This window comes from Trachinotus anak, unplaced genomic scaffold (assembly GCF_046630095.1).
Source record: "Trachinotus anak isolate AG129_WGS33_773 ecotype Australia unplaced genomic scaffold, CSIRO_AGI_Tana_v1 ptg000023l, whole genome shotgun sequence".
In the NCBI taxonomy this organism is placed as follows: domain Eukaryota; kingdom Metazoa; phylum Chordata; class Actinopteri; order Carangiformes; family Carangidae; genus Trachinotus; species Trachinotus anak.
Genome location: NW_027273874.1, coordinates 1,671,889 through 1,686,846, shown reverse-complemented (window position 1 = coordinate 1,686,846; position 14,958 = coordinate 1,671,889). Strand labels below are relative to the sequence as shown.

Below are 14,958 nucleotides of genomic sequence, written 5' to 3'. Positions count from 1 at the left end.
AGGGCTGGGGTGTGTTACGTGCCATCTCACCTCCTCTCTCTAAGTGAAGCAGGCAGTCTAGCGAGGCCTTAATTACCTCGGATGGCTACAGTAGGTAAAGTGCATTCGGACTAACAAGACAAAGGCAGAATCAAAGCTAGCAGTGCTGCATAATGCATAGACCTGCAGTATCACAAATACGTTTCCAAATTGGCACACTTCTTTTTTTTTTTCTTTTTCTTTTTCAAACGATGACATACCTTCGGCCCTCCACCATCAGCAGGACTTGGATCTTGTCCTCGCCCTCGGTATGTGTGGAGACAGCTGAGGGAAAAGAGCAAGGGCCTGTGGTAAATGCAGGCTCTGAAACATTAGTGCACATTCAAAAGAGCAACACATTCTGCACTAATGCATTGTAATGCGTTGGGAACAGTTTATATTTGACATTTGCAGTTGTTCAATCTCTGCCAAAAGCATGGACACTTAGAAGCTTGGGAAACTTGGGAGTTGATGCATTCATTACCTGTCACTGAAAGGTCTCCCTTCTCTTAAGTATTCATTTATGTTTTAGGGCAATCATGGCAAATAATACGCTGCACAATATGTCTAGACATAGCCGGCTACTTTTTTTTTTTCAAATGTGCAGACATACAATGGAAAGAAAAGAGAAAAGTGACTGAAAAGTACAGGAAATGGAAAATGCCAAATGCTTCCCATTGGAATTAATAGCATTTCTTTGTTATAATGGGAAACATGAATTCAGTTTTTGTGTCACTAACTTACTAAAGGTGGTTTAAACAAGGGAGGGACGTAGTGCATAAACACCAGTCATCAAGCTTTACATAAAGTTGGTTTAAATACTACAAAATAAGACTGCACTGAGGGTAGTATTTAACACACTGCAAAAAAAAAAAATCCATTCAGTCAATCTTTTAAAATCGAAATAACAGTGCAAGGATACAGAAAAAGCTGGGCTAGGGGACTCGAAAGCTCTGCCATAATCTCTTCTGTGGGTTCAAACGGCTGCTTGGATCATGGCAACAGTCACACACACACACACAAGAAAAAAAAGTACAAAAAGAGATATGAGGCTCTGCAGTTGAGTCACAAATCTCCTTGAAACGACATCTGGCACTTTCATCATCCTCAAGTTCTCACTGGTTGTGCTAAAGCAATGGATGGAAAAGCGAAATAAACTGTTGAATTTTGGAGATTGTTAGCTCACTAAATAACTACCTGTACGGTGCATAATTATTAAATAATGCATGATTTTGTGCATGATTAGAGATGATGGTAGGTGGATGTTGCCCGTCTTTATGCTAAGCTAAGCTAACCGGCTAAAAAATAAACTTTTCCATTTCTTTGACCAAATACCACAATCTCTGCATCTGCTTCATTAGTACTGATAATCTCCACTGTCACAAAAGAGGACACGAGGGGTTGAAAAAAAACATTACATACCAGTGTTATTTTGGCCGGCAAATCCTTTGCATAGGCCTTTGTATGCTGAGTTAAACCGCAAAAACAATTAATTCCCAAAAGTCTGTCTTAACAAATAATTTGCTTTTCATTTTCTCTGTCAGATTTTCAAGGGCACAGTATTTCATTCTGATATAAACAACAAGAGAAGAAAGCAGAGAACTTCAGAGACTGATATTGACATGTGAGAGGTTTATTATTGGTGTTATCAGGTAAATGCAAAACACTTGTCATTGCTGTTTGAACAAACACACAGCAATCCTCTTTTATCCATCTTACAGCTCAGTGGGAATTTTTTTTATTTCCTAATATGTTTGTGTGATAAGGAACTAAGTCTGCAGCCTTGCTCTTGCCATAATTTGTAATATAAGACATTTTCATTATGTTTTTCCCCTTCTAGAAATCAAGGGGATTCAGGTGGCTGGTGCATTTTTTCTGTGCAAGCATTTAGTTGTTTTAGTTTATTTTATTTTATTTTGACCGGCATAGTGATAAACTCTTAATGTAACCAGACCTGTTACCTCTCCAGAAACCTGGCTTCAGTTACCACCAATGGTCTCCAACAGTGTTCATTGATGGGAAGTAGTTGAGGGATCCAGTGTCTTTTTGTTCAGATAGCAACTTTTTTCTGACTGGACAGGACATGTAAAGATGATGAAAAACAAATGCCTATCCAATACAGAATTTCTGAGCCTAATTCTGTTATTTATATAAAATGTATAGCAATATGTGAACTGATAATTGAGTTGTTTTTTTTTTTTACATAATCATTTATGATGAGGGTCCCTTAAATTGTGTTACTTAAAAACTGTGACTGACATATAGAATAAGATGAACAGGACATTTTATGATAGAAAAATGAACATGTCTGTCCTCTTTGCTGGACAGTCATGAAAATTAATGTAAATATTTAAAATGTCTTTACATTTCTTGTCACTCATCAGCTGACATATATAACGACACTAAAGTATCTGTGATAACATCTTATCAGCCAGCTGCTTTATGCAAACTCCTATTTATTACATAGACTATACACCATACTATGCACTATAATGTTCTATAATGTCGCTGTCCTGTGGAAACCATGCATCTCCAAAATGTCTGCTTTTTGTAAAAAACAATTGTTATCTCATCTTTCCACTAATCCAGTGGTTTTAAAATGGTTTATTTAGTTTAAAGCCCACGTAGGAACACTTAATCCCTCACTTTATGTGGAAAAATTCAAAATCACCCAAACTGAAAATACATGCTTTTCACTGCGATGAACACTCAGCGGGGTTATTGTTTGTGAAATGCAAATGACTGTAGGATACAATTTAAAGTTCATAACATATCTTAGCAAGAGTGGATTCGTTTTATTAACTTTACTGTACTCAGTGAGTATTGTGCAGCCGCAGGCGAGCACAGAAAGTGGGAACATATTAATCAGATCAGGGTTGGGCACTGGCAGTCACTCTTCTTGCTCGTTCTGAACGTGTCAGCTGTGATATCTGAGCTATATATCGTAAAAAGAATGGAGGAAAAAAAAACCTAATTTTGACTTTAAATGAACCTCAGTGTGGACACAGTGAAATATGACTACTAAATATGCTGGACTGCAGTCTTGTGCTGATGCCTATCTTAATTTTCAGATGATTGAGCAGAGCAAAGGGATTAGCAATTCTTTTTCTCTATTTAGCCACTGCCTTAAGAGAAATCCACTGAGAAAATTGCACTAAATGAGATCAAAGTTAATGTCCTTATCTTGTTTGAAAACCTTTCATTTCAGAAAGTTCTGGGTGGAAAGGCTGATTTGTGCACTGTGACAGGTTAATGATTATCCAACTGTATCTGTCATTTTCCACTCATTTTACTTTGGTTCTAGTTATTTGTGCGGCAGACATCTTGACACACGACATCACAAAAAGATCAATCCTCTCTCAAGTACACAGCTAAGCCCCCGGGAAGCCATCCTGAGAGGCAGTGCACTCTCATTCTTTGGAGATAGAATTCCTTTTTTTTTGGGGGTGGGGGTTGTTTTTTATTCATATTTATATTTATTTATATAGCACTTTCCAAAAACAAAGTTACAAAGTGCTTCGTAGCCAAGAGAAATTAACACCGAAATTGACACAGATCAATAACACATTTTGAACGATCAGCTTGAAGCAGAAAAAAAAAATCATCTAAGTCATAGGGTTGAGACAAACAGAGAAGAAATGACAGACAAGGCAATTAAGGATAAAATGAATGAAAGCCAAAGATTAGAGCTTTCACTTTACCTCCGGTAAGAAAACCCTTTGGCAGGCTTTGAGAAAAGACTTTAAAATGATCACAATTCTTGCAGCCTGAGGCCAAAAAAAAAAAAAAGCAGGAACAGACTGCATCACACTCATAATGAACTCCTGATGCAGTATGAAGTGCTGCATGTTGGATATGTGTAGTGATTTTAATTGAAAAGTATACTCATTTAATCCCTCTGGTGCTACACAGGGCCCACCTTTCATGTGGCGGTGTCACTGTTAGAGAAAATAACAGTTAATCCCGTGTCACAGACTGTGATTCCTAAAGGAATCCTTTCAGTGCTCAACAACCTACCAACCCCCCACCCCCACCCCCCACCCCCCACCCCCCCCAACAAAACACAGTCCCTTCTGGCGCTAACGGCTCCCTGGCTGTGACAAATATGGTTTGAGAAAGCCGGGAATAAAAATGAGCACCGCTGCAGTTCTTTTCCCGCCCGAGGTGAGTAGATGGGGCGGCACATTGCGCAATTTGATCCACGTCGAGCTGTAAATAGATTAAAAAGATCCAATGATTCTCCCGCCTTCTGTTCGCACATTACACTGGCGCAATCGATTGAAATGTTCCAAAAATCTTTATTATCTGTCAAAGAGTGTGTGAACTTTTGAGCCTTCCATCCCCACCGGCAGCTTTCCCCCCACTGACTGCCCTTTAAATAACTTCTATTTGCCAGCCATGCGGAGATAGGTACCGGCAAAATTCATGTTAGTGGGCAGTGGGATCGGTGCACGCTGTGAATATTCAATGTGCCACGCTGAAACCAATCTCACATTCTAAAAATCATGTTTTCATACCAGATTTTGTGAGGACAACAAAGTGAAATCTGTATCCTCTTTTGGACAGATGCATTACATCATATTGACCATTGCTGTCTTCATATGAACACATCCTCTCACGCACAGGCCCGTGGCACCTTTTCGATCTCCTCCAGTCCTCTGCGAGCGGGATTTTTATAATGGAAGACTAAGCCAGCCAATTAGCCATCCAACAGAAATGTGTAATGGTGTGAGAAGCTGAGCTATCCTCAGATGCCAGCCGCTTGCACGCATCCTCCGGCATCATTAAGCAGTTATAAATGCAAGTCGTAGCAGAGTGTTATTGAGCGGTAGTTTGTTTTTTTTTTGTTTTGGGAGGGGGGTTTGCAGGAAGTATGGGGAAATAATGGGAATGAATTTTAAAAAGCCAGAAATTACAGCAAGTTCAGTGTCACTGATACTATCAACCATAAACAGATATGGTCACTTTGTGCTACATCTGATTTGTTGCCAGTTAAAAGCTCCACTGAAGCTATTGAAGGAACTAAGGCAATATGAGACAGAGCAAAGGTAAATGTATTAACCAAACATTCATTAATGTTGAGTTTGATGTTTTTCTTTTATGCGTGTATGAAAATCTCTCGTCAGAATCTGAAGTAATAAAACTCATCTCAATGGATCTGATATGATGAATAGATTTACTCACAGAGGTACTGTACTGTATTTCACATAGTACATATATTCAAGGACTCCACATTCATGTCCTCACAACAGCAAATGCTCTCTTTGAGTGATGCATTATGGGTTTATTCTAGTGTTAATGTTGCTAGACTTTGTGTCAAAAAGTAGCTTGAGGAACTTTTTAGGGAGTGTTAATGTTTTTTTTTTTTTAAAAGTCTGTTGAAAAGGAAAGTTTGTCTTATGCCAGGGCCAACACACTAAATTTAATTTCGTTGAACTTTAGCTTAACAACCATGACTACAAATAGCCCCTACAGCACTGAAACATAATCATGCAAATATGCAGCATTCTTACTGAGCTCCTGAAGCTGTTTGAGTTGAAGGACGTCCTCCTCTCCCTCCACTTCTCCTGAGCTGAAGTGCAGGGCAGAGCCTTCCAGCATAAACCAGCCCATCCTCCAGTGGTACAGGTCGTGGCCCTCTTTGTAGTGCAGTCTGCCGATCAGCTCGCTGTCCTTCTGCACCAGTCCCTCGACTTTGGATGGGACGAAGCACTGCAGAACAGAGAGAGGCTGAGGAATTAGCAACTTTCAAAGTTAACCATGTGAAACTTTTCACTGTCACCTCAAAACGGCAGAAAAACACAACAGGTGCAGCTTTCTTCTTGGAGGGATAAACCTTTGCACGGATTCTGGCTGAATTATTTTGCGAGTACATATCCCTCCCTCCTGCCTGCCTCCTGTCTGGCCATTGTTCCGTGATTCAAATTGAAATATGGAGGTGTAGAGGGGCCGATGGTACAGAAGGAGAGACATATGGACTAGTGCAGCTATACCTCCCACTATCTATGACTGGGCTGCCTGGGATTAAAGAGATAAAAAAGGGAATTGTGGACATATTTATGTAGGGTGTTATTACAAGATCCTGTCAGCATGCCGGGGAACAGATAGAAAGACCACTTGTCTTATAGGAAAAAAGCACATGCGGCAAGGGACTCACTGTGGACAATGTGTGCAACGGTGTGCGTGTGTGTGTTGCAAAGTAGCACAGCGATGAGAAAGTGCCAGGTAGTTCTGCATCACATTCACAAAGTTTCTTCTTTGTAACTTTAAGTGAAAAACAAACTTATAAAACGGAAATGACCACAACAAGTGCGCTCGTATGTGTATGTGTGTGCGCTGTATGCAAAGCGTGCTTGCCTTTGTCAGCGCCTGGATCCAGTCGTGCTGCGTTTCCTGTGTTTCAGCTCCGACAACTAGCGCTCGCTCCGTCTGCAGGTACAGCTCCACGGTAAACACAGCCCTGCCAGAGACACACGCAGCTCACTGTTAGATGTCTGGAAGGGAAAATGTCCTCACACACAAGCAGGAAACAGGCAAAGAAACATCCAAAACTATGTACGTTTGCACACGCAGGATGAAAACACACGTACAGGTTGTACTTTAAAATGCCTAGTTTTGCTGTGCTGAGAATCAACTCACAAAAAATAATGTCATTTGTAATCAAAGATATATAAACTATATAAAAGATAACAATGAAATGTACATTATTTGTTTTATTTACCTTTTATTATTCAAGTCTATTTTCACTGTTTTTCAGGAATGTCCTGATCACACTTGCACTTACATTACATGCATTTACACCATGAGCATACCCAGTCTAATCATTTGGCTGCTGAGCTCCACTGAAGCAGTTGGGGGTTAAACGCTTTGCTCATTGGCACCGCAGTCGTGGTGGTGAGGAAGGGACAAGCGCTTGTCTTTTACTTTTCCCACCCTGTTAGATCTCACGACTTTCTTCTTTTTTTTTTTTACTTCACTTTCTTTATTGTACAAAAGTTCATATCCAAAGGTGCAAACACACAGAAACAAACAATAAAAGAAAAGACAATGACGTAATAAGTTATATGCAACACATTATATTCATTCAATAGTTTTAAGGTCTGTTTGTTTTAAACATTTGAAATAGTAGTGCTATATTGTTTAAATTTATTAATAAGGATTTTAATAAGGAATTTTTGAAAAACAATAAAAATTGTATTATACACAACATGTTTTCATCAAACATAACTATGTCAATATTTACTTTCTTTTTCAGAAAGTTGGCTACATCAGCCCAGAACCTTCTTGTATATATAGAGTCAAGGGATAATACTTTCTTTCTCTAGACCACAAAAATCACACTTAGAATCAACATACACTAGCTAAACGTGTCGCAGGAGGTCATGGCTTGCTGGGAATTTGCTCACCTAAATGGCGTGCAGCTGTGTTAATATTATCAATGACACCTGTGCTTTTCCTGCTATGGTGGGCCAAAAAACATCTGCAGTGAAATGAAGATCAGCTGTGTGGAGTCAAGTGGTTTCACTTGATTGATTCTGTCTATAAAACAAAACAGATTCAACCAGGAGAGGGCTTTCTCATCATGTCCCATTTCATATATGTCAAGATCTATTCACTCAGTCCGTTTTATCGATATACTTCCACCTCAGCACAACTTTAGAAACTTCTTTGCTAGATTTTTTTAATTTCCAGCTTTTGTCCACCCAGGTTTTCTAGTTTATGCGCAACTTGACAAAATGCCTAAAAACTGGTGGATGGAAACTCACCTACGGAGGGGGTGGAGAGGTCATACTTTTTAAAAGTGGTGTAGACAGTTCATAGTGTTGCGCTTGGTTGTTCACATTGAACAAATAGTTGTGTAACAAATGAAAAACAAAGCTGAGAGAGAGAGAGAGAAAAGTACAGTCCTTGACTCCTCTCACCTCCACTCAGCCGGACAATCACAGTGTAAAGTATTAATGTCTGATATCGTCACTTTCAGAAAGTTACAGATATCACTGATCTGACGTCTGAAAGGTGTGTTGGGGGGGCATGTAGGGGGTTTCCAAAGCTGTCCGACAACCTGACAAACAGTTCGGAGTTCAGGTCTGTCTTAAATCATGCTACTTTAAAAGAAGCTGTGGCTGAGGTGCAGTCAGTGAAGCTGCAACTGTCATCTGATGGATAAAAACAATTTCAACAGTTTTCCAGATAAAAATGACTTACTGACAAATTCTGCATGAATTTCAACTCAGAATCTCACATGTGATTTTATTTATCTTCACATTTTTATATGGAGCTCCAAAAGGTAAGATAAGTTATTTTATTATTATGTAGTCTTCACAAAAAAGAATATCTGACTAGACTTTGGGGCATACATATATAGTTTGAAGTTTGTTTTTTGTAAAAACTCTCTCCTTAAGCAAAGACTTCAGTCAGTCGTTGTTTTTTGTTTTTTTTTAGTTTGTTTTGGACAATAACAATACAAGTACTAGACAGAGTATAAGATGACTGATTCATTATTAATATTCTTGTTTTTTTTAACAAAAAGGAAGAATCAGTTTTCTTAATAAGTGCTGCTAAAAACAGCAACAAAGTCAAGCTTTTACTGGAATTATTAATAAAAGGTTTTCCAATGTCTGTGTAAAGACATTCACTTTGTTTATCAAAACACAGTAGCTTTTCTCACAGCATGTTATAATGTAGTGTAGTTCAGTTCTACAGATTTAAAACTGTCATGCAGGCAAATTTTCACCATGTGCATCACTCAGTGAGTGAGGGACAGTCTCCCTGCTGGGCTTCTATTTGAACAGAAAATTGTACTCATGCACAGTATGATGTTATACACACACCAAACGCATAATCCTTCAAAAAGAAAAGGATCATGTATTCACTCCCACACTCGTTCGTCTACACACACACACACACACACACACACACACAGACACACACTCGCGGGCAAAGCCCTTGCTGTCGGAAGCAAAAAGGCAGCTATTAATCTTTGTTGGTCTTTCTCCTCCTGTCGTCTCTGCCTCCATTCTCTCTCTGTGTCTCTGTCTGTCTGTCTGTCTGTCTCTCTCTCTCTCTCTCTCTCTCTCTCTCTAAGTGAAGGTACAGAGGTCAGAGTATCACTATCTTAATGGTTTGAACACAGTGCCAAGCTGTAGCTCCTTTTCCACTGGCGCGCTACAGCGAGGGAGGCTCTAAATGCTACAGCGATGGGTGTTTAAGGTGGCGTGTCACGAGGGGGGGGTCAAGGCAGTGCTGAGTCCCACTCTTCTCACGCGCGTCTGGGGAACAGGCGAGACACGGGTGTTTGTGTGCCCTCACGTGACCCCACCTCCCTCCTCCTCCTCCTCCTCCTCCTTGTGGGCAGGTGTGCAGGCGCTTGTTAGAGGGGGTCCCAGAGGGAGAGAGCGAGGGAGGGGGGGCTGGTGGAAAGGGTACGGCAACGTGCTGGGCAAATGATCACAAAGAGAGGAGGAGGAGAAGACAGATGGAGAAGAGATGATCGCTGCATTATGACTGATCAGTGATCAGATTTCCCCCCTTACCTGCTACTGTAATACCGATGCAGACTGGTATATTTTGGTTGTCTTAGTGATGAATATGATGCTATATTTTTCTGTTTTGGGGGTCAGAGCATCTGCGCTCATGCAGAGAGATAACAGGCTCTACACATCGGCTTTTCTTGTGTGTGTATTTGTTGAATTCAAAGTCTCGATAACTTTATAATCCCAAAGGGGAAAACTTTTAAAAGAACATGGACTGCAATTTAATACATTTTTCATTGTCATCCTGTCCACAGTATGAATGTATGATGAAAGACCAGCAGGGACGATATGGTTGAGTTAATTTTTTCAGTGCTTCTCAGCTGTTTATGGCAATAATCCTTAATGATATCATTCATTAAATTAGAGATACTTGGACCTGGACAAGCGGCACAAACTAAATGGATTTCATCAATAATCTATTTAAGGTTTAGCTAAAATCAGAACTTGACCTTTTTGAGACAATCAGCTTCCCTGCTACCGTTGGTCACAGTAGAGACAGTGTTTGCTACAGGTGTGATGGGGCTGAAAAACATCACAGCAACAATCACAGTTTTAGTTTTTAGGTGTGTAACGTCCGTCAACAGCACACAATCGGATACACAAACACCTTATAACTAACATCAGGCAGGCGAGAGAACATATTAAATACTTTTGTAAATGAAATTAAAGGCCTTTGCAGGCCTTTTTGAGGAAATTGAATTCAGTATAGATGAGAATAAGAATACTCTCTTACTGATGTGTTGCACTTTCTACTCTATTGCCTGGCATTTACTTTATATTATTGGAGTTATGGGGAAAAAAAGACCAAATAACCAGTACTAGCCATTTGCAACCAAACAAAGTCTCTCTCTTCCATGTACTCGCTGTAATTCTCACCTACATTGTTGACATGTGCAAAACACAGCGTTGGTGGATTTGATATTGACTGAGAGAAAGGCAAAAAAGATGAATTATTATGGACAAGAAAAAAAAAATAGGTACACAAGCTTGTGTGCTTATTTAAGTGTTTATAAATTTGACAGAGCTTAGAGACACTCAGAGACTCCTCGCTGTGTAGGAGTCTACTCCTCAGAGGTATCTATAGTATTTTTTATAACCTTTCATTCTCTCCCTACAGCTTTTGTGCGCTCACAGAAAGTCTTAATTCTCCAGTACAGTATGTATATATATCTCAGTGGCAAAATTGCCACCGTAAAGACTTTAAAAACTCTGCTACTTTTGTTTGTGTGTGTGAGAGAAGAGGACAGTGAGAAATGAGAAAGAGGTTCGACAGAGTGAAATGGTGCAAAAATCTGCCAAAACCACAAAAAAGAAAATCAGAAAATGAGTAGAAAGGTTTGTTTCTAAGGTTTTTAGCTGAATTTGAAGGTCAGAATTGACTAAGAAATATTCTTGTTGAAACAGGAAAATCCACAATCCACAAAAAAAAAAAAAGTCCCTGGAAAACCTCAACTTATCACCAGCCAACATACTGGCTTCGCATTAATTCCTTAGGAGAGGGTTTGTAATATTCATACAACTTTAGCAAACGTCTGTGTCGGGGCCGTGCTATAATTCACGGTGTCCTCTGCCACTGTGAAATTACCCAAATGCTGTGTTTAATGGAAACGACACCTACGGCCTCCTGTAGAGCGGCGATAGGTTGCTGGTGGGAGTGTGTCATCTGCATACGTTAATATTCATGAGCAGCAGACAGTCAAAAGGTGAGCTGTCCCTGCTCTTTTGGCGCGCAGGCATGCTGGGAACGCTGCAGTAGCGGGAGGGAGGGTAGAGTTTAATCCTGTGAAACGCACAAGTCTTATGAGTGTTAGCAACAGAGAAATAATAGCCATTCTGGAGGTGATGCCGTGACCTGTAACTGCGGTGTGTGTGCTAAGCTAAAGATGGTACATGTCACTGTTGGTTTGTAGAGACAGAGTATACACAATATTATCACTGTAACCTGTCACAGCTGTGTGTATGTGTCCACTTCATTAGAAAGGTCATAGTTTCATCTGGCCAGATGTGTTCCTAATAGCTGTATAAATAACTTTTACAAATAAAAGCACTGTTCCCTCTTCATAACATCTGCTACTGTCATTAAGGACCGGGCTTCTGCTTTAATCATAAGCCATTATCAGACACACACACACACACACACAGTACAGATCCAGTTGGAGCGGGCGAACAGGAAAGGATTGAGACGTCTGCTTCTTCTTTGTGTGTTTGTAACGCTTCCAGAAGAAATAAAGAAAAGTTTGTCGTCGGAACAACTTTTTTTTTTTAAACTGAATCATAATCTGAGAGAAGAAGTGAGGGAAGCGATGCGATAGGTGGAAATGGGCAGTGAACGGAGGGAGGGCAGTTAAAGACGCAACATTCGCCTGCATCTCCGCCTAAGTAAACAGGAAATATAGCACTCATAAAGCCTTGATAGGTTCTGTTAAAGTAAATAATGCCCAAGTTAAGACTATGCTAATGAGACATATGACAAGGACGAGAAGCAATGCAGATGCCTGAGTTTACATGTGTGTGTTTTATGTCCTTTAACCAGGCGTAAACCAGGCAATGGAGTACATTGCAATTTAGCAAAATAAAAGAAAATAAATCATTTAAAAAAAAGAGTTTAGGGTGTGTATGACATGTGTCCTTAGAGCAGGTTGAGCAATCACATATAAATTATGATTTAGTGGAGGGGATGCAAATTAAGCATTTCAAATGTGTGTATGTGTGTGGGTGTGTGTAGCAAGTTCAATGCAGAGTGTGAATGAGTGCCCTGTAACCTGGCTGAACAGCTGTAAAGTTTGATTTATGTGTAAATTACCATTTAATACAGCGGGTTTAGATTAATATTAAATGTAAGATATTAATATTCATGCTCTAATAGCCACACTCATCTGATTTTGGTGATTTAACTTCAATTTTGCAATTTTATCGTGACCCATTTGATACTTCAAAGATCTAAATCAACCCTGTAAATTCAAATGAAAATATCTACAAAGCGTCTTTCTTGCTTCAAAAGTTTATAGTGGATTTTGAAGATACAAGGTTTTCACTTACCAGCAGCAATATGTGCATAGTGTGTTAATGTGTTCATACAGTATGTGTTTGTTCATACCCAGCTCCGGTCATCATCTCTGTGTTGCTGACAGCCAGGCTAACCACGGCGGTGACATCCACCCTGCCGATGGCCGACGGGCTTCGCTCGCTCTCATAGTAACTCAGGAAGCCACCCTCCAGGGTGCACCAACGACGGGCCATGTCTGAAATACACACATAATCACCCACGCATTAGAAATATACAGTGACAAGGTGAAACACATTCAATACATTCTACATACAGTAACTGTTCTGATAAAAGATGTAATTCATCAGTGTCTTCCAAAATGACCAATACAACCATATACATTCATATATACAAAGACAGACCAGAAGTACTTGTTCATGTTAAAGTTACATTATCTTTAATCAACAAATTTTTGTCCCGGCGTCCACTGTTCATGCTACTTTTTGCTCAACTGGCACATTGCTTCTCCTAAGATGTCTCAGGAAAGTCTAAACACAAGACTTAACATGTTAATTAAGAGGTGCTGGCAGGTGGATTTTGTTCCCTTTGGACAGAGCCGGGGTTACTGTTCCTTTAACATTGTCTTTAAGCGCATGGTGGCATGCTAATGACAGCACTTAGCTTGAAGCACAGCTATGCCTAAATACAGCCTCAAGCAGCTACCAGAGAGCCCGAAGACCAGTGAACGGTTACTCTGTGACATGTAGATATGCTAAGTCATAGTAGCATAAAAATAGATAAGAATAATAAAGACAGAAAAGTGACAGCATTATCTAATTCAAAGTAGATATTTAAATTAGCCACCAAAGGCTACTGGTCATACCAGACCAAGTAAGGTTGTAGCAGCAAAAACCCACAGTGTATTGAAATGAGCAAAAGTGTGTTTTATTGCTTATGTATCTAACTTTTAATTCTTAAGAGGATGAGTGTGTTATCTCCTCTTTCAAAAATTACGTAGCCCTACTTTAAGTGCCATGTTGTTAAGTTTCAATACCAAGATAGGCAGTCTCTGTAAAATGTCATTCTGTGAATACATTTTGCAACTTAATCTGATGCTAACGTCACACAATTTGAAGCACTTTTCCTTATGCACTTAGAACCCTCCAATATGTCTGGTGCCACTGTTGGATTACTACTGTAGAATCATACATTTGCATACTGATAAAATTGAACAAATTGGCTAATGTTTGTGAAGTCAGAAAAAAGAAAAAATAATTAGAGCCTGCAATGTTAGTGATTGGTCTGTGAACAATTAGCACCACTCCAACCCCATTTAACACAGCTAATGACTCTCTACAAGCAAAGGCAGCACTACCACGAAATCGTTTAAAAGTTCAGAGATAAAACGCTGTGCACTCAGCTTTCACACATGGATGGATGTATGAAGACGTGGCAGTGTCAGAGGCCTCGACTTTTCTTCTTAAGGGAGCAGTTGACTCAAAAACCAAGGGGCTTTCATGCAAATTTGCAAGGATTTGAAGCTAACATCCCTCTGCAATCAACATCAGAGACACAACGCTAAAGAAAAACCTTCCACACAATCAGGTGACCATACCTCATCTTTCTGTCCATTAGAGAACAACTGAGTCAAGCACATTGTGTGTGAGGGCACACACACAGAATTAAAAGAGTTAAGAGACTCCAAGTACTGAGCGGATTTCAATCAACAAACATGATCTCAGTGGAAAAGCTGGAAAACACACAACATTGTCTTTCATGACTGTCTGACTGTGCAATTTACATAGCCAATGAGCATGAAGTTCATGAAAACATACCTAATTTTGGATTTTCAAAGTCACCGTGCCATCTGCTTTTTTGTTCCGCAACAAACACTCACACATACACACACACACACACACACACACACACACACACACACACACACACACACACACATACACACACACACACCCCCACAAACAGCACCCCCACCCACCCCCACCCCCTGTCGCTTGCGACTCCAAAGTTTCCACTGTATTCATCTCATGAATATGCTAATTGTGCATTCCTCTGCCAACTGTGTGATGTTTCTGAAGGAACAGATATAGTTCCAATAAAAAAAGGAAGTGTCTACAACTGGCTGTTAAAAGAAAAAAAAGATGTGATAAGCATAGGAAAGGAGGATGTCAGTTTCACTCTGTTCACCCTTGAGCTGCCTCTCTGTATGGCTCTTTGTGACTTTTTCTTTGTCTTTCCTGTCTTGGTTAAAGAAAATAAATAAAAAATTGGACATGATTCTGCAAACAGCTTTAAAACTGTAAAATGACTAATATCTAGTCGCTTACTTTGGCATTTAAAAAATTCTTCTGACCCCACTTCCCTTCAAGAAAAGAATTATTCCAGCAGCTGAAGAAACATCAT

The 14,958-nt window shown here is 39.8% G+C and overlaps 1 protein-coding gene across 6 annotated transcripts in view; it reads right to left on the bottom strand.

The window, feature by feature from the left end:
• arap2 (ArfGAP with RhoGAP domain, ankyrin repeat and PH domain 2) overlaps positions 1–14,958 on the bottom strand; it is a 118,805-nt gene that overhangs the window by 24,404 nt on the left and 79,443 nt on the right. For all 6 annotated transcript variants that reach the window (XM_071459103.1, XM_071459102.1, XM_071459104.1 and 3 more), the window contains 4 exons: positions 12,649–12,793; positions 6,376–6,478; positions 5,532–5,730; positions 240–303 (listed from right to left, as the gene is read on the bottom strand). In XM_071459103.1, the coding sequence (XP_071315204.1) occupies positions 240–303; positions 5,532–5,730; positions 6,376–6,478; positions 12,649–12,793 (511 nt within the window). The remainder of the gene's footprint in view (positions 1–239; positions 304–5,531; positions 5,731–6,375; positions 6,479–12,648; positions 12,794–14,958) is intronic.